At 25.0% G+C, this 27189-nt stretch overlaps 2 protein-coding genes across 6 annotated transcripts in view; one reads left to right on the forward strand and one right to left on the reverse strand.

Moving 5' to 3' along the window:
* Positions 1-22753, forward strand: part of LOC129606153 (uncharacterized) — a 31189-nt gene extending 8436 nt beyond the window's left edge. The window contains exons 2-18 of one of the 5 annotated variants that reach the window (XR_008696752.1): positions 3102-3380; positions 5152-5331; positions 5407-5598; positions 5707-5883; positions 14889-15071; positions 15170-17221; positions 17292-17455; positions 17520-17627; positions 17681-18057; positions 18132-18283; positions 18357-18471; positions 18530-18648; positions 18890-19049; positions 19119-19666; positions 19762-20106; positions 21189-21309; positions 22166-22265. Coding sequence is in view for 4 of the 5 variants with exons in the window: in XM_055516284.1 (XP_055372259.1) it covers positions 3102-3380; positions 5152-5331; positions 5407-5598; positions 5707-5883; positions 14889-15071; positions 15170-17221; positions 17292-17455; positions 17520-17627; positions 17681-18057; positions 18132-18283; positions 18357-18471; positions 18530-18648; positions 18890-19049; positions 19119-19666; positions 19762-20106; positions 22166-22263 (5249 nt within the window). In the remaining variant the exon portion in view is untranslated. Of the gene's footprint in view, positions 1-3101; positions 3381-5151; positions 5332-5406; positions 5599-5706; positions 5884-14888; positions 15072-15169; positions 17222-17291; positions 17456-17519; positions 17628-17680; positions 18058-18131; positions 18284-18356; positions 18472-18529; positions 18649-18889; positions 19050-19118; positions 19667-19761; positions 20134-20454; positions 20504-21188; positions 21586-22165 lie in introns of those variants that run through there. The other 4 variants (XM_055516286.1, XM_055516284.1, XM_055516285.1 and 1 more) reach the window with 4 other exon arrangements.
* Positions 22754-24204: 1451 nt separating this feature from the next.
* Positions 24205-27055, reverse strand: LOC129606102 (DNA polymerase delta subunit 2). The gene is made up of 8 exons (XM_055516207.1): positions 26733-27055; positions 26586-26674; positions 26342-26525; positions 25620-25744; positions 25433-25556; positions 24970-25360; positions 24486-24601; positions 24205-24417 (listed from the first exon to the last, which is right to left on the reverse strand). The coding sequence occupies exons 1-8, from the start codon at positions 26923-26925 to the stop codon at positions 24293-24295; spliced, it is 1347 nt and encodes a 448-aa protein (XP_055372182.1). The 5' UTR covers positions 26926-27055; the 3' UTR covers positions 24205-24292.
* Positions 27056-27189: the final 134 nt, after the last annotated feature.

The raw sequence follows: 27189 nt of genomic DNA on the forward strand, positions 1-27189 counted from the left end.
TATATATATTAAGTATATCAAATTATTTGTTAAGCACTTGTAATATTTTACATCAAAATATTTCTATGACTTATTAATTTTTTTGATAAAAGTTTTCCATATTTGATCTTAACAGAGACACAACAAAATATATGTGTATAAATACGAAACAAAATATGTTTAACATTGTGCACATCTTGTATATAATTACACTTTATAACATTATAGTTTACATATGTTTTATTAAACTGATGATAATAATATTAATAAATTAATTTTTATAATATCTCAACCCATCTTATAAAAATATAAAATTTTGCTTATTAAGAGTTTATTTATAAAAGTTAAGTACACTTAACCTTATACATATGAACATACTAATATATGGGTATATTATACAAACACAATATCATTATGTAAGTTAAATATAACATTTTTAAATGGGGTTTCAAGTTTTTATTTTTGAAATTTTTCATCTTGGGTATACTTATATTTTATTGTAGGTATAAATTATATACCTACACTTGTTTTGTATTATTATGTGTAATCTTTTAAAAACATAGTATATATACATACGAACAGTATATGAATACTGTTAATATGTGGCTTTAACATGAATTTGTACATGCAAAACTGTAGAAAGTTTTTACAAAAAGTTGAATTTATTGGTTTCTTAATTTAAAATTCAAAGTTTAAATAGTACGAGGGAAAAAAGGAATAATTATATCCTATGTACACAAGGATATATAACATACAAATATGAGACCACATATGATACCACAGGAATTTATATGGTTTTGTTTTCTGAAGAGAGGAAATTAGATTTATAATTTATTTTACATAATATAACAATTAATTAGTAAATTAGCTACTTAATTTAACTCTTATTTTAAGATAGTTTCTACCTTCTCAAAGGAATAAGTTAGTATTAACAGTGACAAAACCAGACTATTTATTTTTAAAAATTTTTCTTACTATTCTATTATAATGTATTTTTAACACTTTTCTGAAAATAGTTGAAAGAAGTCGCTTATTATAGTTTCACTCCATCCGTCTTTCCGTGTGTCTGTTTAGACAACTTCTGTATCCTTCAAAGACCTTTTTGAAATTTTAAATATAATCTAGAAACTAGATACTTCCTTCTCATAAAGAATAGTTTTACTTATCTCCCACACTAAAAGCTATAATCTCTCAAAGTTCTAAAAAAGTCATTTTTCTCCTATTTTTTGTATCGAAATCAAAAGCATATTTTAAATTCCGCAAGCGTAGAAAGGTGGCGACATGGTTCTTCTAACGTGGCACAGCATAGTTGAATATTGAAATAACAAAATAGAAATTATCGCCTCCTCATATTCATTAAATTTGAGTTTTCGCCGCCTTATTTTTCGGAACCATGTCCACGGACGAACGGCTGGACGAGCAGAGTCAAACTAATAAGAAGTTTTTTCAAAAAATTTTTGGAAAAGTGCTAAAAAGGAAAGCTATTTGATTGTTTTTTCTTCGCATTGGATTATCTTCTTTTTTAACACTTACATAAATGTTGTCATTATACAATTACACCATTGTAATTACATAAAAATTTCATAAAAATTAAACACTGAAAAGTCCAATCTTTGGTGTACTAAAGAAACCAGGATCCAGTTTTGTTAAATTAAATTTTTATTATATAACGAATTAGGTTTATTAAATTTGGTTGCCATTGTCATATAGGTGAGTGAAATAAGTAAAGAATATATATATTTTTAATGTACGCACTATCCAACTAAATTTTATTTATCCCAAACTGAAAGTTGTACTACCCAAGAAGTTCTTAATGTGAATCAGTCATAGATCAGCTGTTGAAAACTATTATACTATATACTTTAAATACTTGATATGCCTAAAGTTCACGTTTATTACTAAATAAGAATTTCATAAAATTCACTTGTGAATTATTGAAAATTTCGATTTGTTTATTTCAAGAATTTTATATGGTTTCAAAATTTAAAAAACACCTGCTGTAATAAACTTAACCTTTATCATATTTTTTTGACATTTTACTTTATTTTATTATATTTTTACTATTTCCTTGCATCCTAATATTATTACACATACATACTTATATACATATACAATAAAATTAATTATTGATCCTTTTCCTAAAAAAAGTTATTCTTATTAGGTGGTTGGCAAAAATTTGAAGTTTTTTGAGAAGCTTTATTATTTAAATTATTTTGTAACAATTCTTAGAAGAAATTTTTCATAATTTTGTGCTTGAAAACCTTAGTTGATTATACCTTTTTAAAAACGCAAATAATTTTCCAAATTGTTTATAAATGATGGACCTGTTTATGCTGTAATAGAATTATATGAAATTTATATTATATATCTGATTTAAGTACATATAAATATATACATGTTAAATTGATATATTAGTTGAACAATGAAACTATCAGTACATCAATAACAAATGTTCAAATGAATTTTAATTTGGGTTTCAGATAAATTTAATATGAAAATATTATAACTTTCTTAAAATCGTTTCATTCATCAATATCAAAAGGTAATATTAAAATTTTATAACCAATCACTTCTGTTCTGAGATTTTCATGTAGTTTCTGTATAATTATTTATACCGCACGGTTAAAACGAATGAAATATGCAAAGAATTTCTAAATGAATGTAAAATTGTATGAATTCTTGAAGATACAACCTTGATTATATTTCTCGCATAGCTCTCTTATATTATATATTTGGACAAACTTATAGTAATTAATTCTAAAGAAATAATTTGTCATAATTCATAAATAAATTTTTCGAATTTCAATTTTTGGCAGAAAGTTTTATCACGTTAATTAATGAAGTAGAATACAAAAATTTTAAAAAGATTTCAAAAAATTTTCTATTTCATCGTCGAAAATAACAAGAATGAATAAAAATTAGGATAACGCCAACATGTTCATAACTATAATTAAAAATACATAAAAAATTTAAAAAATATCAAAAGTGTAAATAAAAACTTACCACTTTTTTCTACTTTTACATTAAAATAATTTCAAATGAAATGAATGATTCAGATTAAAATCTTTAGATCAAAATCTTCAGTTATTTATACTCAACTTATATAATTTTTATATTTATAGCTCTTTCATTACCCACGAATACAGAAGTATCAACAACAACAGAAGCTGAGGAAGATGAAGAATGGGATGATGAAGATGAATCATCAGAAGCTGACGATGATGGTAGAATTTATAAAAATCCAAGAAATTCACCATCAACTGAATGTCCCAGAGATGAAGAACAAGCAACATTATTAAATCAAAAATGTTTAAGAAAATGTTCTTCAGATGAGGATTGTAAAAGTAAAAAAAAGAAATGTCTTTGTGATGGAGCATGCGGAATGTCATGCATTAAACCAGGTAAATAAAAATAATAATAATCATAGCATTAACAAAGTAAAAATAAAACAAAACGGTAAAATAAATTAAAAATAAAAAAAATAAATAAAACAAGAAAAGAAAATTAAATTTTCACCTGATTTAATTAACTTTTATTTCATTTTTGCTTATTATAATCTTTATGAGTAAAAATATAAGAAAAAAAAGAGAGAACAAAATATCAGAAAAAAAAAATTTAATTAAAAAGAGAAAAATGTTTGTGTTCCGTTGAAGGCCACCAAGGATTTTCTTTTTAAAGAAACAATGAAAAGTCGGTTTTCGGATTTTTCAAAAGATTTTTCAAAAAACATTTGCTTTTACTCATTTTTTTCTTTTATTTTTTTCAAGTTTAATTTTTTATTCCTTTAATTTTTTATTATTAAATTGAAATGTTAAAAACGGTCATTGAAATGGATGATAATACCAACTCTAAGACACGTCATGGGTAAAATATTTACCATTTAATTTTATGACGAAAGTTTGTTACCAAAACGATTTATTAACTATTTATAACCACCAAGTGAAAAATACTTTATTCTAGCTATTTAAGCTCGTTATACTCAATTAGCATTCTTTAAGTTCAAAAGTAATAATATTTTGCTATAAAAGAGTCTATACCATATAAATTTATTTCTCTATTATGTTTTCCGAACTTCTGCACGAACTAATTTTCCTAGGTTTGTGTTTGAAAACCTTACTATTTTGGTTTAAATTTTTTTTCGAACATCATATAGTTAAACAAATGAATATTTTTTGAAATTCTGTGCTTAGCACTTAAATTTATAGTCTATTTAATAATTAAGTTTTGTACGCACTGCCAAAAAAGTATGTTCCAAAAAATAAGAATTATTTTGTATTTTGTACCAAGATTAGTACACTACCAACTTGTTAAGAATTTATTTATCTAATATATATCGTAGCTTTGCAATTTTAACCTCTTAATACCATAAGAGCAAAAAAATGTGCAATTATTGAAACATGTAACACATAGAAAATTTGTTTTATACATTCAAGGAATAATGTGTTATTGGACTTTTATATTAACTACAGTTTCCTAAAATTTTATTTCTATTGTAATTTAAATATTACCCAAATTTAATATTACTTTTCATGTTGTTATTCATTTAAATATATGTAAGTGTCCAACACTAATCAAAGGTTACTTGTAATTTGTAAACAACTTCCGATGCTACAAGGTAAAAAAATTATGTGAAAATAAATTAAACGCGTGAATACATTTTAAAACCAAATTCATTGGAACGTTGCCCGAATAAACACCAATTATATTTAAAATTACACTTATTTAATTTCAAAACATCACAAATTTTTTAATTTACAACTGAATATAAGCGTTAATGTACAAGATTTTGTTTTTAACTCTGGAGGAATATCATAGTTGGTACAGCACTTTTATTATGGTTTTAAAATATTTTATAGAACTATTAACTAAATGGAGCTCATAAAAAATTAATGAATAATGATAAACCAACACGAAATACATACAGTATATCCGAACATAACTAAAAGGATTTTATTAAATTTATTTTCGAAAGAGAATAAAAAATTAAATTTTCCACATTTATTATTTTTTTTTATTTAAAAATTCATAAAATTTTGTGATGAAAAAAAAGTGAAGAAACCTTTTTTAAAATTTAATTAAATGGCAATGAAATCTTCAATAATATGATGATTTAATCTTTAATAATTTAATTTGAGCCTTTTTAATAAATTTATATATTATGTACGTAAAAAGATCGTGAATGTCCAGAATTAAATCAACCACCACTTGGTACTGTAACAATATCTGGACGTCATTTTGGTGGTAGAGCAACATATACATGTCCACATGGATATCATGTTGTTGGTTTAGCTAGTCGTCTATGTCAAGCTGATGGAAATTGGGCTGGCTCTGAACCAGCATGTAAACAAAATAGTAAGCAATTACATATAAATTGTATAATTTTACGTTTTTATATTAAATTTTTTCATTTTATATAATTATATATAGTTTATTGCCTTACTCCGCCAACAATTGAACATGCAAGACATTCAGCATTACCTGAACAATTAACATTTGATTTAGATTCAACTGTTCAATATCATTGTCATAATGGTTATGAAACAAATGGTTTTCCAAGGGCAAAATGTTTAGCAATTGATGGAACTGCCAGTTGGTACGGTCCAGATATACAATGTGAACGTATGTATATACGCAAATGACACAAAATTTAATAATATTCTAAAAAAAATTAATTTATAACAACACAAAAAATTATCATAAAAAAAAATCAATTTCTTTATATTATAGCTCGATCTTGTGGACAGCCACCAGAACCAGCTAATGGATGGCATGCAACTGAATGTTACACATTCGGATGTCGAATTACTTATCATTGTGGTGAAGGTTATGAATTAGTTGGTAAACAGGATCGTTATTGCCAAGCTGATGGAAATTGGACCCCTAAAGAATTGCCAACATGTGTTTGTAAGTATACTTGATATATTGTTGAAAAAATTACATCTCTTTTAAAATTTTTTGTAAAAATTTTATTACTATAAGGTGACCAATTTTATTTGAATCAAAATACATACTGTATTTCATAATTTTGATTTTATTTGACATATCTGTAAACATATATACTTTTTTGATAATACATTTTGAATAATTCATCAAAATAAAAAAGTTAAAAAGTGAAAATTAAATATCTTATCTATACTAATGACGATAATTAGTGTATGTAGTCTAGTTTGATAATCAAAATGTTCTTCATAAAACTGATTTTTATAGTTTTATAACTATATAATTATTGTTTATTGGAAGAAGCGTGTCGCTGTTACTGTGTAATTATATATGCAGAGTAAATCGAAAATTAAAAACAATCAAAGTATAAATAAATAATTTACATAATAACGCAATTGCAATCACAATCTCCACAATCACAGTCTCCACAATCAGAATCTCCACAATCACAGTCTCCACCGCAATCACCACCATCTCCAAAATCTTGCCCTTCACAACAACCGGGCTGATTAAAATAATTTGTGTCTTTATTATCAGAATGATCGGGAGGACAACATATAACAACAACAACTGGATCTGCCATAGGTTGTTGAGTAATTGCTTGAAACACTATTGGGTGCGTATAAATTGGGTTATGTACTGATCTAAGATGATTTTGTAGTTCATCATCGGATGAAAAACATTCTGAACATATAGAGCATCGATATTCAATTATGGTATCCATATTTCTATAGAATCATTTGAATCTCTTATTTTTAATCTATTTTAAGCGCGAAATTCGTTTTTTTTTAATAAAATATTTAATATGAGTGGTATTTGATCTACACATGTAATATTGTACTACAATACTAAAATTAAATTTTGAAGAGTTTCTTATAATATAAAATTGATTAGCACAAAATATAATTGACAGTAAGAAATTATCTTATCTAACAACACAAAACTCGTTATACATATTTTAAAACTCAAATATCCCGATTACTTATATTTTTGTACAAACGATTTAAATACTAAATCTAATACAAGTAAATTTGGTACATCATGTTTTACAAATTTTAATAAATCTTTTGTACTTTTTCAAAGATACAATTTACATGATTTCTTCACTTTATTGGTAAGTTCTTTTATAAAGCCAAAGCAACAGAGATTTTAATAGAGTTGGGACATACCCATGGTTTGTAAAGTGAAAGTATTGCTTTTAAAAATAATCTACCAAGTTATTCATTCATATGCATATATGTACCAAAATATTTCGAAGATTATATACATTCAGGAAGCAGAAAAAAAATTGAAAGAGGCGATAATATAATGTTCGAACTTAATGATTACATTATTGATTGGTAATTAAGAATAATGAAAAATAACGGTACTTAATTACTGGTTTCAGCATATATGGAAATTTGGAAAAGCTTGCAGTTTCGAAAATATAACGTGCCAAAAATTCAAATTTTATATATTTGGAGAGAGGGTGGAGTTGGAAAAAAATTTTACAATTGTTCTCCAACAATTCTAACTATGTCAAAAATTTAACAAAAATGGGTTTCAGATAACATTTAATTTTATTACGGACGGACGGGCGGACAGAGTGAAACCAATAACCAGTTTTTTTCAAATACTTTTTAGTATTAATTCGACCTGAATCTACTTAAACATAAGAACAAACTGACATCTGCTTTTAAAAGCCACAATTTAGGTTACATATAAATTTTCAAACACAATTTAAATGTATTTATGTATTTAATGCATATATTAATTTATTATAAAATTTTAAAGTAAAAGTGTAAAATTAAAAAAAAAGCGCTTTAGATCACTTAAATATTAATCTAACATGAACTTCATTCAACAATACAACTTTAATTCGTAAATAAAGTAGATTACCGATTAGTTTGAGTTTAGGTAAGCGGTCTTAGTCATAAGATTCGAAATGCTCTATATTTTTCAGTATAAAACAATAATTCAAATTCCACAGATACATTGACAAAATTATGATTCTGTGCAATTAAATTACACACTTTCATAAAAACACTCACATATTTATTAATAATTTATTATGAACGATTAATCATACATATTTATAATTTTCAATTAATGAATTAAACTAAATGAACAAAATTGTACATATATAGTTTTTCAAAAAGTGACGTAAAAATTTTTTAATCTACAAAATTTATAAGTACGAAGGCACATAAAAAGTACAAATTTTATTATTAAAAGTATGTATATGGTTATCTATAATTTTATCGCATACTATAAATCAACTCGTTTATCAAATTTGTTTTTGTTTATTGCACATTTCTATATAGTTATTAGTTCCATTTTGTCCGTCCGTATCTTCATCTGTTTACCAATTTTTGATTCCTTTGAAAATTTTATTGTAGCGAAATCATACATCGTTTTTTATCACTATCACAAAAAATGGTGTCATGTTTTTTCTACCGTGTACAGTATTAAAATGACAAAAGAGCAACCGTTAAAATAACAAAAGAGAGTTGTTGATAATAAGGGTTAATTGTTTCAGGACCGTTTTATATCAGATTTTTTTTCTTAGGCGGTAGGTTGAAAAAGTCTAAAATTTTTTACATTGTCCGAATAAAATTTTTTTCACCTTACTTCCCTAATTACTAATTATCCAGCGAAGTCAACCATAATATAAACGCTTCCTTTAATTTTGATTCTCATGCAGAAAATATGTGCAATAAATTTTGCAATACGCTAAAAATTTATGTGCTTCTTTACAAAACATTGATTTGATCAATTTTCACGACTATTCTTATCAGTAATGAAACCCATTAACAAAATTTATTTTTAACGAATGAAAAAAAAATAATATAGAATAAATGTACTCTTAAATTTTGTTCAGTTTATAACTAAATTTTAAATCACATAAACATATCTTTACATTTTTGATATTATTAAAAAAATCGGATAATAAAATTAAATACATAATTTTAATCAAGAAATATGGATAAAAATCGTAAAAATATTAATTCAAAACGTTCACAAAATATAATATTAAGTGTATATAAATGTAATGAATGTCCAGTACAATTTAGTTCATTTGATTTATTAAGAGTACATAAGACAATTTTTCATAAAAAATTACCGTCTTCATATGATTCGGTATTAAAAAAATCAAAATCTAATTCAAAAATAAAATCACCATTGAAATATTATAATAAAACACCAGAAAATGTAACAAAAAAACCACATGAAATAAATAATTCGAATAACAATACCAATAGCAATAATAGCAGTAGTTATAACAATAATAATAATGATAATACTAATAATAATAATAACACTAGCAATAATAATGAAAATAGAAATTCAGAAGTTATAGATAAACAACCAAAATCAATTTCCGATCACCAACAACAACAACAAATTCAAATATTTACAATAGGCAATGAAATAAATTCTATAGAAATTGATAATAATAATAAAATGGATAAAACAAATTCAGTATTACCAACAATATCGTCATCATCAACATCATTACCATATCAAAGTAATTTTCAGATACCAAATTCAACTATATATCTAAATTCAGAGTTATCATCATCGAAAAAGAAATCATGCTGCTGTTGTTATTATTATTCATCATGGTGGAATTCGAATGGATCTTGCTGCAGTTGCACAATATAAATTTCGTTGTGTAATAAGCTTTTAATTATTATTATAGTAATTACATAAAATTATAGTGCAATACTACAATGAGGTCACAAAAATTAAAATGAAATGAGGTCATAAAATAAAAATTAAACTTCAATATCACATAAAAAAAGGTCACAATTTGTACTAAAAATACTCCCTTTCGATAATGTTCTTAAAATGCACATATGAACTCGTATATATGTGTATATTTTGTATTCAAAAAAATCGAAGTATTTTATCGATTTTTGAAGTAGTATAGCGATAAAATTCATAATACAAGAAATTCATTGAGATGTGATAACATTTTAGTGATAAGATGAAGAAAAAAATATGTTGAGGTTTTTTTTTCATTCTTGAATTGAGGTTAAGTTGCTGTAAAAAATAATGAATTTAATATGTTATTTTTTTTTTCTTTGATAATTTATCTCTAAGTTGAATTCAAGTGTTTATGCAAAGTGTTAATACAAATTAAAGAATTTTCTTTGAGAAAATCCATATATGTACTTAATGTTACTTTAATAGTTTTTTTTATTTAAAATTTGTTTTAAAAGTAAATATATAAGTACATACATATACATGTAATATACATACATATTATTTAAATATGTATTATTATTTTATTATATTTTTGTTTTTTATTGATCATTTGATAATATTTATGTTTGATTTGCTTTAAAATTAGCAAATAATTTTGGTCACCTTATTTTTATTTTTAAATTTACACCATATATTATTATTATAATAATTAATTAAAGATAAAAAAACAAATTTTTGATTTAATCAAATACTTGAAAACTAAAATTACCTCTACGTATGTATTTGGTTATTATAAATAATTTTAAAATGACCATAACATTATGGTGAATGAAAAAGGAATAGTTGTTTTATTTAAATGTTTCCCTATATTCTTGTTATTTCAAAAACAATATTTAAAGTTATTCAAAAATAACTATTCCCTTTTCTTTAAAAAAACATTTACATTTACAATTCATTTGAAATTGAAATTTTAATAAAAAAATATAATTACAATGCAACAATAAAAAGAATTATAATAATATAAATTTCATAGCAACATTAATAACAAATCCTGGCAATTCAACGAACTCCAACTCACCGTCAATTGTTACTGAGAAGCCCAAAACAAAATCAAAATCCAAATCCAAATCACACTAATTTATTGATTTGTTTATGAGTAATTTTCTTTGGAAAATATTTTTAAAAAAATTTAAAGAAAATGAGAGAAATTTTTGAATTAAAATTTGTTTTAAATTTTTGGATATCGTTTCCAATAACCAAAAAAAAAAAAAACAAAATATACAATACAATATAAAATTAAAAAACAATTTGATTGAATAGAGAAAAAAAATAAAATTTTAAAAGAAAAATACACTCAATTAACTAAAATCTTAAAAAATCGTGTGTATTTTCAAAAACGTTAAAAAAATTTTTGTTAACTTAAAAATTACATTAAAAAAAGTCTTTAAATAAAAATAAAATAAAAGAATAAATAATATTGTATAAAATGAAGAATAAATACTCTTGTGTGTATATAGTGTATATATACATACACATATAATCAAATGATTAAAGTTTATTGTTAATTCAAACCAAAAAAAAAAGTAATAAGTATAAAGTTAGTTAAAACCAAAAATAAATGCAAAATAAATTATTTAAAATCAATTCAAACAATTTTAATCCAAATTGAATAGAAAATGTTAAAGTGTTCCTTCTCTAAATGCAATATTATGATACAAAAAATATTTAATTTAAATACAAACATAAATTAAAATAATACATAGATATTATACACAAAATTTATTTTGTTAATATACAAAATAATAGATGAATACTAATATATTTTTATTACTCATCACATACATACATACATAAATCATATCGTCTAAAACAATTAATTGTGATAAATGATAGCTAAAAAAGAAAACAAGAAAAAAAGGAAAAGCACCACGATCCCATTATAAGAAAATTATAAAATTTCCTACATTTCAATCAAAAAAGAAAGAAATAATAAATTGCAAAAATATTCTTTAATTTTATTTACAAAAAATTTTGACGTCGATCATTTATATATTAACCCGTTCGCTACCTAGTCTAATTTAGCAAATATATGACTTTTTGACTTAGAATTTATAATTACATCACATGTGTGTCGATAACTCATATCAGCTGCAATGGCCAAATATTTGAACCTTAAGAGCTTTAAAATTTAAAACATGTAGTTGTTAGGAGGAACTGTATCAGGAGTATAAAAAAAAAGGTTTCAAGCTAAAAAAAACATAAAACTTTATAGAGCATTAACCTACACAAAATACCTAACATTTCCAAAAATATAAAGCTTATACGAAAACAGTATTAATTGAACTTTAATATATATGTATATAATAAATAAAAAATAAAATTCTTATAAATGTTGTACGAGAAATTTTTCAAAAATGTAAAATAATTTTCGAGTTCGTTTAAACTAATGTACATTGCATAGTCGGAACAGGTGGCGAAGAAGTTAATATATCTCTATACAGAAATGATTGATTTTAACAGGAAGTATATTGTAATTTTTTTTTAATGGAGAAATTATTTTAACAAAAAAATTATTGCAATTTGATATATGCATACTTATATACTTATGTATTCAATTTATTGCATATCACATACGAAATTCAATCATATTCTATTATTAACAATTTAAAACATTTTAATTCACTATAAATATTACTCGACATAAAAAATATACGACAAAGCTAAAATTACTGTTTTTTTTACAACATTTGTTCTAATCCTTTAATTAAGAATATTATCACAAGCATCCTTATATTATTTACATTATAAACTATAAATTGTATTTCTTTTTTATTTCATATGTATGTCTGTAAATCTTGAAAATGAAATTAATTTTTTGCAATATTTTTATAATGAAATTTCCATAAGAAAATGAATATTTTGTCGTTTTTTTTAAATTCATCTTTATATATCGCTCATTTGCTGCAACAGTGACATAATTCAAAAAATACGATTTCTAAGTTTTTAAAATACGGAAATAATTTATTAAAATAAAAACTACTTAAAAAATTAATTTTTTGCGTATTTTTAATTAGAATTTTTGCGTATTTATTAATTAGAATGCTTGAAAATGATCGCTTATATATTATAAATTATAAAATAATGTCACAGAACCAGAAAAACATATTAACTCAAAAATAGATTTTATCAAATGTGCAAAATTTTGAGTTGTGCCAGTGAACTGCAACAGTGAACGAGCGACATGTATTTTAAAAATAACAACATGAAAATTTAATAATATTAATTAATTAAAATGTTTGGATTAAAATTGATATTCTATATTAATTATGTAGAATTATAGGAAAAATAAAAAAAAATTATTACAGCATTTCAAATTTAAATGTTTTAAAAATTTTAAATATAAAAATATAATTTTTCCTTTTAAATTTTGTATATATAATTAATAACTATAACTTAACGTATTTATTTATTTATTATAATATTGCAAGTTGAAAAAATTCAGAAAAAAATGGTGTTCTTATATAGATTCCCGTTGAAATTTAAAAAAAAAATTAAAAATTGAAATAAAAATTATATTTAAAATATTTAAAATTTAAAAATTTAATTAAACTTACATTTATATCTTATAATATTTACTTTACTTTAAATAATTAGATTTTTTTTTTTTTCTATTTTGGTCCTTTTTTAAGAATAGTAATATTATATTCAACATTTTGATGAAGAATCTTACATTCTATTAAGAAAATGTTTATTGACAATAAGTACAATACACGCAAAACAAATAAAAATTTAATAAAATTCTGTAATTAAATATACACTGAATTCAAAGATATGAAATTCAATGGAGCTTATTATATATATATGTATGTATAAATACATTTGCCATATTTACTGCCAAATAAATATATTTTGTTTACCATTTTAAAATCGTTATTTATTTATTAAGATCTTACTACTAATTTTAGTTTTGAGGTTATGATCATTTTATTCTTCATATTTTTTAAAATTAAATAATACACTTATTATGATATTAAATAAATAATATTATTTAAATTTAAATAAAAACAAAAATTATTATAAAACATAATTTTAAAGAATTCAAATAACAATTTGTCAATAAATATTACTTGTTTGCAAGATTCACAAAAAATTAATTAAAAACTAACAAAGCAAAATCAAAATATTATTAACAAAATAAAAAAAATTACAATAGTAATAAATAATATTAATATTTAAAATGAAAGAAGTTTCAATTAATCTTATATAAATTAATTCTATTTAATAATTAACAAATTAAATGGATTAGTAAATAAAATATAGTTACCGCAAAAAATATATAATGGTTGTTTTATTTACTTATTTCATTATTTTTAATTTCTTGTTTACATTATAATTAAACTATTTAAAATGAAATAAAAATTTATTTACTTAAAAATAAATTTATAACTGTTGCAAATACATAAGCATGCCAATTTAATAAAAACTATTAACTCTTTTTTTTGTTTAAAAAAATAAACAATATGTTTAACATGAACAATTTAAACAATGATACATTGATAATATTTTAAGTTGAGCATGGATTTTTGAATTGTTGAAATAAAGAGTAAAAGATTATAGATGGAAAATAATTTTGCAACATTTTGCGGTAGCTACTATTTTAATTACTATATGAAAATAAAAAAAAACAACAAGAGAAAAAAAATTTTAATTTCCTCTAAATTAAAAAATCCCTAAAGAAAAAATAATATAATTTTTCGTTTTATAAAAATTCTACATAAAATATTATATTTGAAGACGCACTATTTTTGTTCATTTGGCAAGCTTATGTATTTGTTAGTTTTGTTTTATTTACATACTTATATTTTTTTGTTTATTTAATTTTTGGCTGTCAAAGCTTTTTATTAAATATCTCACAGAGGGAGTACAGTAAACAAATTAGAAATGAAGACTTTTAATAAATTTTGTTAGAAAAAAAATTTCTGTAATACTGAAACTTATCCTAATACTAGATTGGGGTTTTAAATTTTCGAAATCTCTTAGCTTTGAAAATTAGAAATTCAAATTAATATCTCTTCATGAGTAAAAATACAAACAATGTGAAAATAAAAATTGTTGCACTCATAAGCAACGAATACGCGCTATCTTATCTAACTTTGAAATTTCCTTCAACATGTTATGAAAATGCCATTCCAGAAATACCACACATTATAAAAATATTTATGAAATTAATGAGTGTCAACATTTTGTTAGTTTTTATTATTTTATTCAATCAAATTTAGTGGTAACTTCAGTTGTTTGTCCAACACCAGAATTTCCCAAAAACGGTCGTGCTATATACACAACAACATCGTATAATTCTGTGGTAAGCTATGAATGTCGATATGGATACACGTTAATTGGTGAAAGTTCAAGGAGATGTGGTGCTGATAAAAAATGGACTGGTTCTTTGCCGCAATGTAAAGGTACATATTTTAGATTAAAATTGAATTTCCTTTCATAAAATGCATTTTAATTTTTATATTCGAAGACCGCTTTATTAAATTTGTTTCTTTAAAAATAGAAATAAATTGTGGCCATCCTGGAGTACTATATAATGGTTGGTTAGAAAATATTGAGGCTGGAACAGGTCTTGGTGCCAGTATTATATTTCGATGTCATCCTGAAATGTTAATTCAAGGTCATTCATCTACAGTATGTCAAGTTGATGGCAAATGGCGTTATCCAGTACCAGAATGCTTAGCGCCTTGTATTGTTCCAACAATATCACAAGGACACGTTATACCAATTGAAATTGTGCCAGATGAAAATGCGACAACTGTTTCAACACCTATGGTAATAACATCGGTTGGTAAAGTAAAACATGGTACCGAATTAGAAGTAATTTGTGATGAAAATTATGAATTTCCATCATCATCATTGAATCCCCCGACTTGTAACAACGGAACTTGGAGTGTTATACCAAGGTGTATACCAGCACGTTGCAAAAGTATGCCCCGACCTCCTAAAAATGGTATGGTTTTAGCTCCAAAAACTGAACATGGTATGAAAGCTAGATTTAAATGTAAAGACGGTTTCAATTTAACAACCCCTGATGGTAAAGAAATAACAAATGCCGACGACTGGGTTTTAACATGTTCATTTGGAAATTGGACTGGCAATACACCCGCTTGCCAGGAAGTCTATTGTTCTTTTCCAGGTTATGTTGAAAACGGTAAAGTTCTATTAGTAGGTAATATGGGACTTTACGATTATAGACCATATGTCAAAAAAATTGCCAACAATAAGCAAATTATGTATGATTGTGACAAGGGATATGTGTTAGAAATAGGACCTCCAGGCGCCACTTGTGTTGGTGGAAAGTGGAGGCCAGAAGAATTACCGCAATGTATTCTCGGACAACATCCAAGATTGAGATGGACACGCCGTAGACGATCGATTCGAATGCGCTATTTACGATCAAAATATTTAATGGAAAATGCCAGACGTCTCAACCATTGGCTAAAAGATGAATACGAAAAACAAATAAACTCTGATCATACAAAGTCTATGCGTAGAAAACGCAGTTTAGACAATGACGTATACAATAGAAAAAAAAGAATCTTTGGTAGTTTCTATCCTATTCTTAAATATAAAAGAAATTTGATGTCAAAACATGACAAAATTTATAGAAATATGTTATCAAATTTAAAAAATTCAAGGTCATATCATAGAGTAAGAAGAGATCCAAGTGAACTGGATCTTGCATATTCAAAATATTATCAAAAAATAAAACAAAAATATCAGAATTATGTTAAAAATTTATTAGGTTATAATCGCCCTAGAGCCCATGATTCATATCCATATTTAGAAGGTATTAGTAATCCTACAAAAAAAGTTCAAGTGCAAGATGGTAGATGGTATCATGATTATAGTAATCCAAATACAGAGTCCATAACTCGTTATAGAGTAACACATAAATCACGTACTGCATCAAACGATTTAGGAGAATATGGAACTGAAAATGGTGACCATTCTGAAAAGCAAGCGAATCGAAACAAATCACAAACCATAAAAGTATCTATACCAGATATAAATCAAAATTTACCTCCTGAAGAGCGCACTACTACTGTGGAATCTGCAGCCGAAAAGTCTACTCAATTAGAATCCGAATTAGAATCGGAAGATAACTTTTTACCAAAAAATTACTTTTCTGTCAAATCACCGAAAACTATAATTGATAACAGTTTAAGAAATTTCGTAAAAAGTGCTATTCACAACAACACATCAAATGCAAAAGATCTAACTAGTTTAATTGAGCAACTGAAAGCTCAAATAGTAAGACGAAAAAGACAAATCACGAATGATTTTGATGATATAAAAGAAGATGGAAAACAAGATGAAGAAAAAGAAGAAAAAAAAGGCGTTCCACGTGGACCATGTGAAGATTTAGATTGGGACTCATTTTCAAATGTAACGGTTCTACGACCAGGAAAAACACCAGGAAAAACTACTGCTGGAACAATATTACTGATAACTTGCAATCCGGGTTTTAAATTAAATATAAGAAATCCTAATGCAACTGCACGTTGTGTGAGAGGAATGTGGAAGCCTCAAAAACCTGTTTGTCAGTCGGGTAGGAGCAGTTTCAAATTACTAAATTATAGTAATTCATAAAATAAATTATTGCTTTTTTCCAATTTCAGCTCCTTGTTCGGTTCCATCAACAGAACATGGCAAATACTTTGAAGTTGAACCAGATCCAAATATGCTAAGAGATAACCCAGAACTCAGACCTTTAATTCCATACGAAGAAATAGAAAATGAAAAAATTATAACATTTCAGTGTGAGGAAGGATACAATGTTCAAGTAAATAACATAAAATTTTCACATTGTTTCATATTAGTTTAACGAATATTTTTCTTTTCAATAGGGAGCAGCGCAACTTAGGTGTGTTCATGGAAGTTGGTCGGTGCCAGCTTTTCCAGAATGTCTTCCATTACCTTGTATATTACCTTCAATACCAAATATTATATATGAAGTAATTATAAAGGAAAACTTGTTATACATTTAATACTTTTATTTTAAATTCAGGGAGGATATCGATCCGGTTTAACCATAGCTCATGGAAGTTCGGTAACAGTACACTGTGACAACCCGACCAACAATTTACCAATACAAATGGTGTGCAACAGAGGCAATATGTCACCTAGTACGATACACTGCGAAATCGGAAATAAAAAACCTCGTGAAGAATATTTAGGTGAAGCTGAGTTTGTTGGAAATGGAGAAAACCCCTTGAATAGTTTGATAAATACCGGACCTCCTAAAGGAGCTCCACTAAATAAAGCTCAGATTGGACTTTATACACCGAAAGAGGTAAGTAATACTACGGAAACCGGTGAAAGCCAAGCAGGTGGAAGAGATTGTGAGAGACCAATGAAAGAAAAAGAAGGATACCTTGTCTACAGGTAAGAATGAATGTGCGAAATAAAAGAATGAATATCTCGTTCGAATATTAAATTCATTTAAATTTATTTTGAAGAAATGGGGAACCAATTGATGAGGAAGAAGACGAAGGCTTTTCTCATGGGACAGAAATTTTATTTAATTGTATTGCAGGGCATGCAGGAGAACGTAACACTTGGAAAATTATTTGTGAAGATGGAAACTGGATTGGTAGAGCATACAGCTGCGGTAAAAAGATTTTCTTAATAACTGCTATTTAAATTGTAAATAATAAAAAATATTAAAACTGATATTTTTACAGAAAACGGAACTTGTTTATTCCGCAACAATGAACCTAATGTTGTTAGCTTTTACAATGATCAAGAAATCCGTGAAGAATATGTTGAATTTCCTCCAGGTGCTACAATTATTTCAAGGTAATTTTCATCTAGACAATCTTAAACTTAGAAACGTCTAATCGAATAAAATTTGTAGATGTGTTGATATTGGTAAATTTGCTCTTGTTGGTAGTAACGAAAGAACATGTATTCATTCAGAATGGACTGGAGTAAAACCACAATGTCTTGGCTTAAATCAAGAAAATGATTATGCAAGTAAGTTAGAGTCCAGTGAGAAATGAGCAGATTGAATCCAATATTTTCCACAATATTTATCACTTCTAAATTTATATAAAATATTTTAATGAATTTTTATTGATTAGAAAGTATTAGATTCTCTGCACATCTTACTAAGCTCTTACCCACTTACATTTTTCATTGTAAACATACAAAAAAAAGCAGTTATAAAATACTAAATATTAAAAAATTCTAAACTCTGAATTTTGAAAATAATTAGTGGAGAAGGCACCAACAGTATTGTTTCGACATGAGAATGGTCCAATTGCTCAAAGTAATGATGGTAAATTAATTGTTTACCCAGGAACAACTGTTCATATGGAATGTTTGTGGATGAGACGATTTGGCCAACCGAAATGGAATGTTAGTCACGAAAACAGGTAAATCTCATTTTTTACATTTCCAGTACATCGCATTTAAACTTATTCTATTTTATCTAATTTTTTTAGAGAATATCCGGAAGGTTGGGTGACAGATGAAGCTCGAGACCCAAATCTTGAATACCGTTTAAGTATCGTACAAGCTGTCGAAGAAGATTCTGGTATATACACTTGTGCAACACCAGCCAGACATGAGCATTCCGTCGAAATTCTTGTAAAGGCAATAAATTGTCCTGATATTCCGATGAGACGAGGACTTATTGTAAATAGTAACGATACAAAATTAAGTGCTAGAGTGCAATTATCATGTTCAAATGGCAATTCATTAATTGGAGCTTCAGAATTAATATGCTTACCATCTGGAAATTGGAGTGCTCCATTACCAGTGTGCGAAAGTGTTGAATGTGGTGATATACCAATATTGGCAAATGAGAGTACACCAATACGTGTATCAGTTCTCTCACGTGAAGTGGGTGGTAGAGCAGCTTTTTCATGTCCATCTGGATACGGAATAAGAGGTAGTGCTGAATCAATATGCTTGCCATCTGGAGAATGGTCAACACCATTTCCAGCTTGTGTTGAAGTACAATGTGATAATCCTGGTGCACCTCAAAATGGTATGTAAGAACATAACAAATTCAAAATTTATATTAATATTTCAAAATGTAAGTACATATAATTATAACTTTTCTTAATCTTTCTTTATTTCAAGGATATGCTCAAGGCAGTGCACCCTATAGAGCTGGTGATGTCGTCCAATTTAATTGCAATCCAGAGTATATGATGCAAGGTCAACCAATTATTGCCTGCCAAGATAATGGACGTTGGTCAGGTGGTTTACCGAAATGCGTACAAGCATGCTCATATCCTGGTACCGCAATCAGTGGTCGAATGTCCTCAGTTAAATTTTATTATGCAATTGGAGAAAGTATTACGTTTACATGCGATGCTGGACTAGAATTACGTGGTGCTAAAATGTTAAAATGTTTGCGCAATGGTAAATGGTCGAATGCAATACCAACATGTGTCAGCGGCAGTGGAGATCAAGCAAATAAAAGTACCCCAATCTTGGGATAGATGAATAGTAGATTTTAAATAATAGATTTTCAATAGAATTTATTTTCGTTTCTAATTTTACATTTGCTTAATCATTGAACTTACATATTTAGTTTTCTCTTTCAAATTTATTATTTTTTAAGAGAATGTTTTAAAAACACATACCATGTGAATGAACATTGTTTTCTTTGTAAAAAATTATGTTTAAGTTTTTATTTTTATTATACATACTCAATGAACAACTCAATCTCTATTTTTAAAATGCTATTCTTTAAAACATTCATATACCATTGTTTTCTATCTTAAAAATTTCATCTTTATTGAACTCTTGTTCAATAAAAATATTAAGGAGCTGTATCATAATAACAAAAATGAAGAAAGTCAAATATTAAATAGAGGTAATTTGGAAATTTATATTGGAATTTCTTTAATATAAAAGTAAAATTTCCGAATCTTAGGGAATATATACTAAAAATAATATTGTGAATATTTTTGCGATTTTTGTGTTATGCTAGATTAATAACATTGTCAACATGCAAATTTGGAAATAAACATTGCTCTTTACGATTTTTTTGACAAACCAGATCTTATAAAGTATATTGTTGACATTAACCCACTAAAGATATTGATAATATTATTAACGGTGTATATTTTTTAACGTATTCGGATTTCGGAATGACGTGCTGTAGAACTTGCAAATTCAAGATAGTGCTTGTGGTACAAAGCATCGTTTCATCAAAAATTTTCGTATATACATGCACATATATATGTATACAAAATATTCATTAAAAATCTTTGGTCTAAAATTATCATAATGTCTAAAATCATACATAATAGATCATAATTCTTAAATATTTTTTATTATATTTAAATCCATCCATTTTGTAAATAAAAATACATTTTCCTTTTAAATGTATTTCATAAAAATAAAAAAAAACCAAAAAAGAGAAAGTTTGCATGAATCTATTTCTAATATCTAAAAATATAATATTTAAAATTTAAAATTAAACTGCATTCAACCGAATTTCATGACTTTAAGTAAACAAAAAAAATGAATCACAATATTCATATTTATAATTCCAGATCTTACAAGTTAAGGGTTATTCCTTAGAGCCAGTATATAATTTTCCAGTAATTCAACTAAAAAATAGTTCACACTTTGCGGCGATTAAACATAAAATATTTTATGGAATAGCCCTTAAAGGTTTTAAATACATTTGATAAGGCATATTCATTTATCATATAGCATATCTATATGCTTTTACATATGTATATATAATAGAAGTAAACCCATATTAATTTTCAATGAAATTTTTTTAAGTCTTTATATAAATTTTATATGCCGTCAACAATTTTTGAAATTTTTGTTTCAAAACCTTTAATTTTAACCTATAATAATAATTACTGTAACAAAATACTCAAATCACTTTAAGTTATAAGTGATAAATTAGTTTGTTTTCATTACAAAAAGGAAGAAAATCATTTAATTGACTTACGTACCTAATATTATAAAAAAATATTGGTATTTATAACTTTATTTTATTATTCAAAAAATTGACTAATTCAAAAGGAATCAAGAGTATCAGCCTTTTCTTAATACATAATACTGGATTTGTTGTGCATTTATGTGAATATTTAGCTTTTTTCATTTAATTTAAACAAGTCTTAATTGATAAAACTAAAATGTTTCGACATTTATTTAAAAATCTAGAATTATTATAGGTTAAATTTAAACCAAAATTATATATATATCAAACTCAATAAGGAAAAAAATTCCTTTTTAAACCCTTTTAATTAAGTTTAAAAAAATATAATAAAAAATAGTAAAATTTCTTTTTTTAACATATTATTATTTTTTACATTTTGATAATTTTTCTGCTGATGGAACTTTATATATTACCAATCAATAAATTAAACCAAAAAATTATCCACAAACACTGCGCATCAATCAACAATAATTTTTTAATAATTATGAAAAAAAACAACAATTCCAACAACTAATTAAAAAAAATTATTAAAAAATAATTCATTATCTTATACAATCAAATATTAACGCTAAGGGCTTGAATATGAAGCGCTAATGGCCCAGAGAAAATCTCAAATTAGATTAAAAGCACAAACAACACCACAAGAACAAACGATATGTTCATCGATGTAAATTAAATAAATTTTAAAATAAACAAAAAACCTAAAATACATAAATTATTATTATATAGAATATAATTATACAATTATAAACTAAAGGACATATTTATATAAATTGAATAAGCAAACTATTAAAAGATGACAATTGAAATTATAATTAAAAAAAATTAATTTAAGTGTTTATCAATATCTAAAATGTAAGAAAATTCTTAAAATTTATATAAAAATTATCGAAATATACAATTATCAAAATAAAAAAAAATTAAATCTATAATGTATGTATTTATATAACAAAATATTTTGGAAAATTATCAAACGGCTCCAATTTTTTTATTGAAAAACAAGAAATGCTTAATATAAATGTTAATCTATATTTTAAAAATTCAAAAATTACAAAATATAAATTTTGAAATATGAAGCAATGTATTTCATATCTTTATATGTTCTGTGAAAAATAATTATTGAAATTTAATGTTTACATTTAGTTACAGAACTCATTATTTATTAGAACTTGAATATGTTTTTTAACATTAATAAATTCAAATTCTATAAATATTTGAAATTTCAAAATTTTCAATCATTTTCTCGGATTATAAGTGGTATGGCTTTAAAGTAAATAAATAACCATACTTTCAATTTAGTAACTACTTAAACTAAAGATAAAAAGGAAAAACTATTAAAGCTTAAATATAAAAAAAAATATTTAAATGTAAACTCATTAATTTCCTTCAAATTAGTTTTTATTAGTATAGAATATTAAAATTAGCCGTTACTTGTCAGATTTCTTTATAATAATAAGAAAAATCTGTTTTAAGAAGTTGATATTTTCTTAAAATTATAAATATGATTTATATTTTTAAAAAAATGTCAACTTATGATATTTCTTCAAAAAAATTAATGACTAAATTAACTAAACTTTCAATTTCCATTGAAATATTGCAAATTTAAGAGATTTTACAGAATTGTTACAAGGAATGGCTCTTAAATATGTTAACAACCTCTCATAATTCAAATAAATGGGAAAAAAATATTTAAATGCGAAAGAATACTAACGGAATTAAACAAATTACGGCAATTCTACCCCAACGATTTCCAATTTTATTATATCGAATATTTTTCAATATTTTTCGTTACATTTTCCGCTTTCCAAAAAGGGTAAACATTGAAAAGGTAAACATTTTTTCTAAACTTTTGAGTAAGAATAGCAGTCTACTCCTGAATATTGCAAATGTTTTAAATGTGTATTTTAGAAGAGTATGGATACCTTTTTAAATTTTGAAAATAAAAATATAGAATGAATTAATTCCATAATCCAAATACATAAATGGTCGTTGCAACACAAAATAAATATCAAAATAAAAACTTAAAATGTTTAAAGGCTCTTCAAAACATAGAAAGTTTTTTTATGTCCGAAATATTTAATAAAACTACCTTTTTTTATAACATCCTTATATACATACCTATTTGTGATATATTAGTTTACGTTGAGTTAATATGGACATAATAAAATTATTAATTTATCGAAATAGGAAAAATTATTTTTCACAACAATTATTGAAAAGAAAAGTAACATTTAACTTGAATTTTGATTTAAAAAACGTGATTATAGAAATACATACATACAAAAATATACAACCGTATAAATATAATTATAATTACACATATATATATATACATATATATCTATATAAAAAACCATCAAATATACATATACTTAGTATGCATAAAAAATTTTAAAAATTTATTTGAAAAACTGTATCAATTACCAAAATGTCAAATTATATAAAAAAAAGTAATTATAAGAAACATTCTAATAAAATGTGTATTCAAACAATTTGGTTTTTCTTTTCATTATTTTTCCTTAAGATTGCATTTTGGGAAAAAAATAACATGCATTTATCTTTTCAATAAAACAACTTAATTATCAAAAGTAAATTTTATATATACGTACATACATATGTATTTATCAAAATTCACATTTGAATAACTTTTAAAATAATAATAGTTATGTATGTACAAAGATGCCTATGTATATTATCTTATTATTCTGCTGTTACATTAAAGCTTATTTCCTCACAATCAAGTGTCCTTAAATTTACTACAACAACAGATTGAGTTTTTGTAAACGATGGAACACATATAACTCTAGTTTTAGTTGAATCTTCACCTAAAAAAATAATCTCATTAACCAACGTTTAACACTTACACTTTTTAAAAAAAAAAAAGACAATTTACCTTCACGCACTGTTGTTTGAAATTTGTTCATGTTACCCACGAAAAAAATATGTGGACATTCCTGAATTATAAATGGATCTTTGTTGGTATATGGATAACATGCCAAAGTGTCAGGACTTGTAAAATAAAAAAGAAAAACTTAATTAAAATTAAACTTAAGGGTCCAGTTATGTAAAAATTTAAAAAAAAAAAATTCGATGGCATTGTAATTAAATAGGGCTTATTTTAAGAATCGAGTAATAGTCAAAAAAATCCTGTAAAATTCATTAATAATAAAATATTAATATGAACAAACTTCACACAAAATATTTTTGTTTGCAAATGTTTTTCAAAATTTTTACGATGTCAGTACCCATTAGTAATTCAATTTCTAGAATAATTCCCAATGTTTTTTTAATTGATGTTCTTTGAGTAATGATTTGATAAATTTAAATATTTAAAGTTAATGTATCTCAAAATGCATTTTTATTTATTGAACGCTTACCTAGTAGGAGCTATGTGACCCCATTTAATAATATTTGATGCAGCTTCTAAATTGTCTTCTATTTTAGACGTTCTTGTAATGTCATCAATATTTTGGCCTGATGTTCCTAATATGATTCGACCATATAACTCTAATTCATAAGGATTTGTTGTACTCTTAAAGTCCTGTGATTTTGATGATAATGGAAACATGCATTTATGAAATGGTTGTTGTGGTAACATGAAATTTGCTGGATCATGTTCTCCTGGCATTAAATCAACAGGAGTCTTTGTAACACATTCCGATATCCATTTATCGAAATTTTTTACATCTTCAATAGTGCTGGACAATTCAACTTTTTTTGAAGGTATAGCTTTTACCTTAACTTCTGCGGACGCTCTTATAGAGTTCCCTAAAATAAATTAAACAAAATTTCTAATTGTTAATTATATATTGTGTAGTTATTAACTGAATATTTATTTACCGGCAAATATAACTCGGATTATTTTAGAAGATTCATATTTAACAGTTTTCTTGAAGTCATGTATTTTCCCACCCAACCACTTTTGAAGAACGTCCAGAGACTCTTCGCGCAAAGATGCTGTGGACTAAAATATTACAATGAAGTGAATCCATTTATCACGTTAATATTATTATTTGTGAATACCAACCTGATCAAAACCTGAAATAAGAACAAGTAGAGGCGATTCGTCTAGAATCTTCAAAGATTTTTGCGGTCCGCTTTCATAAAAAATCATGTCCTCGACTTCAAATTTCCCATCACATTCCACATAACCTTATGTTAATAATTTTTTGATTAAAAACAAAATATTAAAAATTGTGACTTCGAACAATATTGTGAAAGCAACGTTAAAATGCAATGCAAAAATATATGAAAATGAGGTATATATATATATGTGAAAACATTCATTACATTTTTCCTAGTGCTATAGATAATTTTGTAAATTTTTTGTTTATTAACAAAACGTTTCTTCATAAACTATACAAAAGCAATCTACAAAACCAATTGACTATTAATGTTCTTAAAAATAAATATTTACATTGCGCTTATGAAGACACTTATCAATATTATATCATATATTATTTAATGTGAGAATACATATGTATAATTTTGATACTTTTTTTCCAATTTTTCCAATATTTTAACCAATTGAAGTGTTTTTATTATGTGAAGTATTATTATGCAACATAAAATAAACAAAATTAAAATCAAAATGAAATGTTAAATTAAATTTCAACATTCATATTGGTTCACTTCACTTACTATCTTTTCCTATGATATTTATAGTCCATCCAGAAATTTTTTTAAATGCATATCATCATATAAATAAGAAATATACGTTTTTAAAGTTAAAAATATCTAATAAATTACCTTTAACAGCGCAAACAACACCTGTTACCAAAGTATGGACATCAACCTTGCCAATTAACCTGATTCTTTGTAATTCATCTTCAAGTATTAGCTTGTCGTTTTCACTAACATAGTATGTTCTTGGAGGTTGTGGAGCCAATTGGTTTTCTTCAGAAATTTCACGTAAAATACTTGGTTTTAATTGCTGAAAAAAGCAACCAAGTTTCATATAAAAATCTGTCTAAGATATTTTTTGTGTTATTACTTGATGCTTGAACAAAGTTCCTATAATAATACATTTTGATTGCTCTTCTTCACGTAGATCACATAATTTTTTTATTGGTACATCTTTTCCTAATTTAAAAGGGTATATAAGAATTCACACAATTATGATTAATGCTGTGGAACTTACCCCAACTTTTTTCAACTTTCTTTTTTAACAAGTTAGTCATTTCTGCCAAACGAAATGAATAGAGATTGTAAAATTGCTTCGAATAGTCCTGTCCCGCAAATATGAATTTATTCATAGAATTTGAATTCTCAATTTTTTGTTTTTTTGGTGAAACTCCATTAATACCATTTTGTGAAGCATGTTTTGAAGCCATTATTCGTATTTTTATTTATAAAAAAAAAATTACTGTATCAATATTTATGGAAAACAAAAATGCCAATTTTCCGGCGCGCCAATTTTTTGGAATACTATTAAGAAATAAAATAAAACAAACTGTTTTGATTTTGTCTTTTGATCAATCAAAATCAATTTGAAAAACAATTACAATTTTTCGAAACGCACCTGAAAGATGTGTTACCGTGTAACAAAATTCTTAAAGTTTTCTATTTTGATATCCATTGCTAAATAAAAAAAAAAC

The sequence above is a fragment of the Condylostylus longicornis genome, unplaced genomic scaffold (genome assembly GCF_029603195.1).
Source record: "Condylostylus longicornis isolate FDR11 unplaced genomic scaffold, ASM2960319v2 ptg000017l, whole genome shotgun sequence".
Taxonomy (NCBI): domain Eukaryota; kingdom Metazoa; phylum Arthropoda; class Insecta; order Diptera; family Dolichopodidae; genus Condylostylus; species Condylostylus longicornis.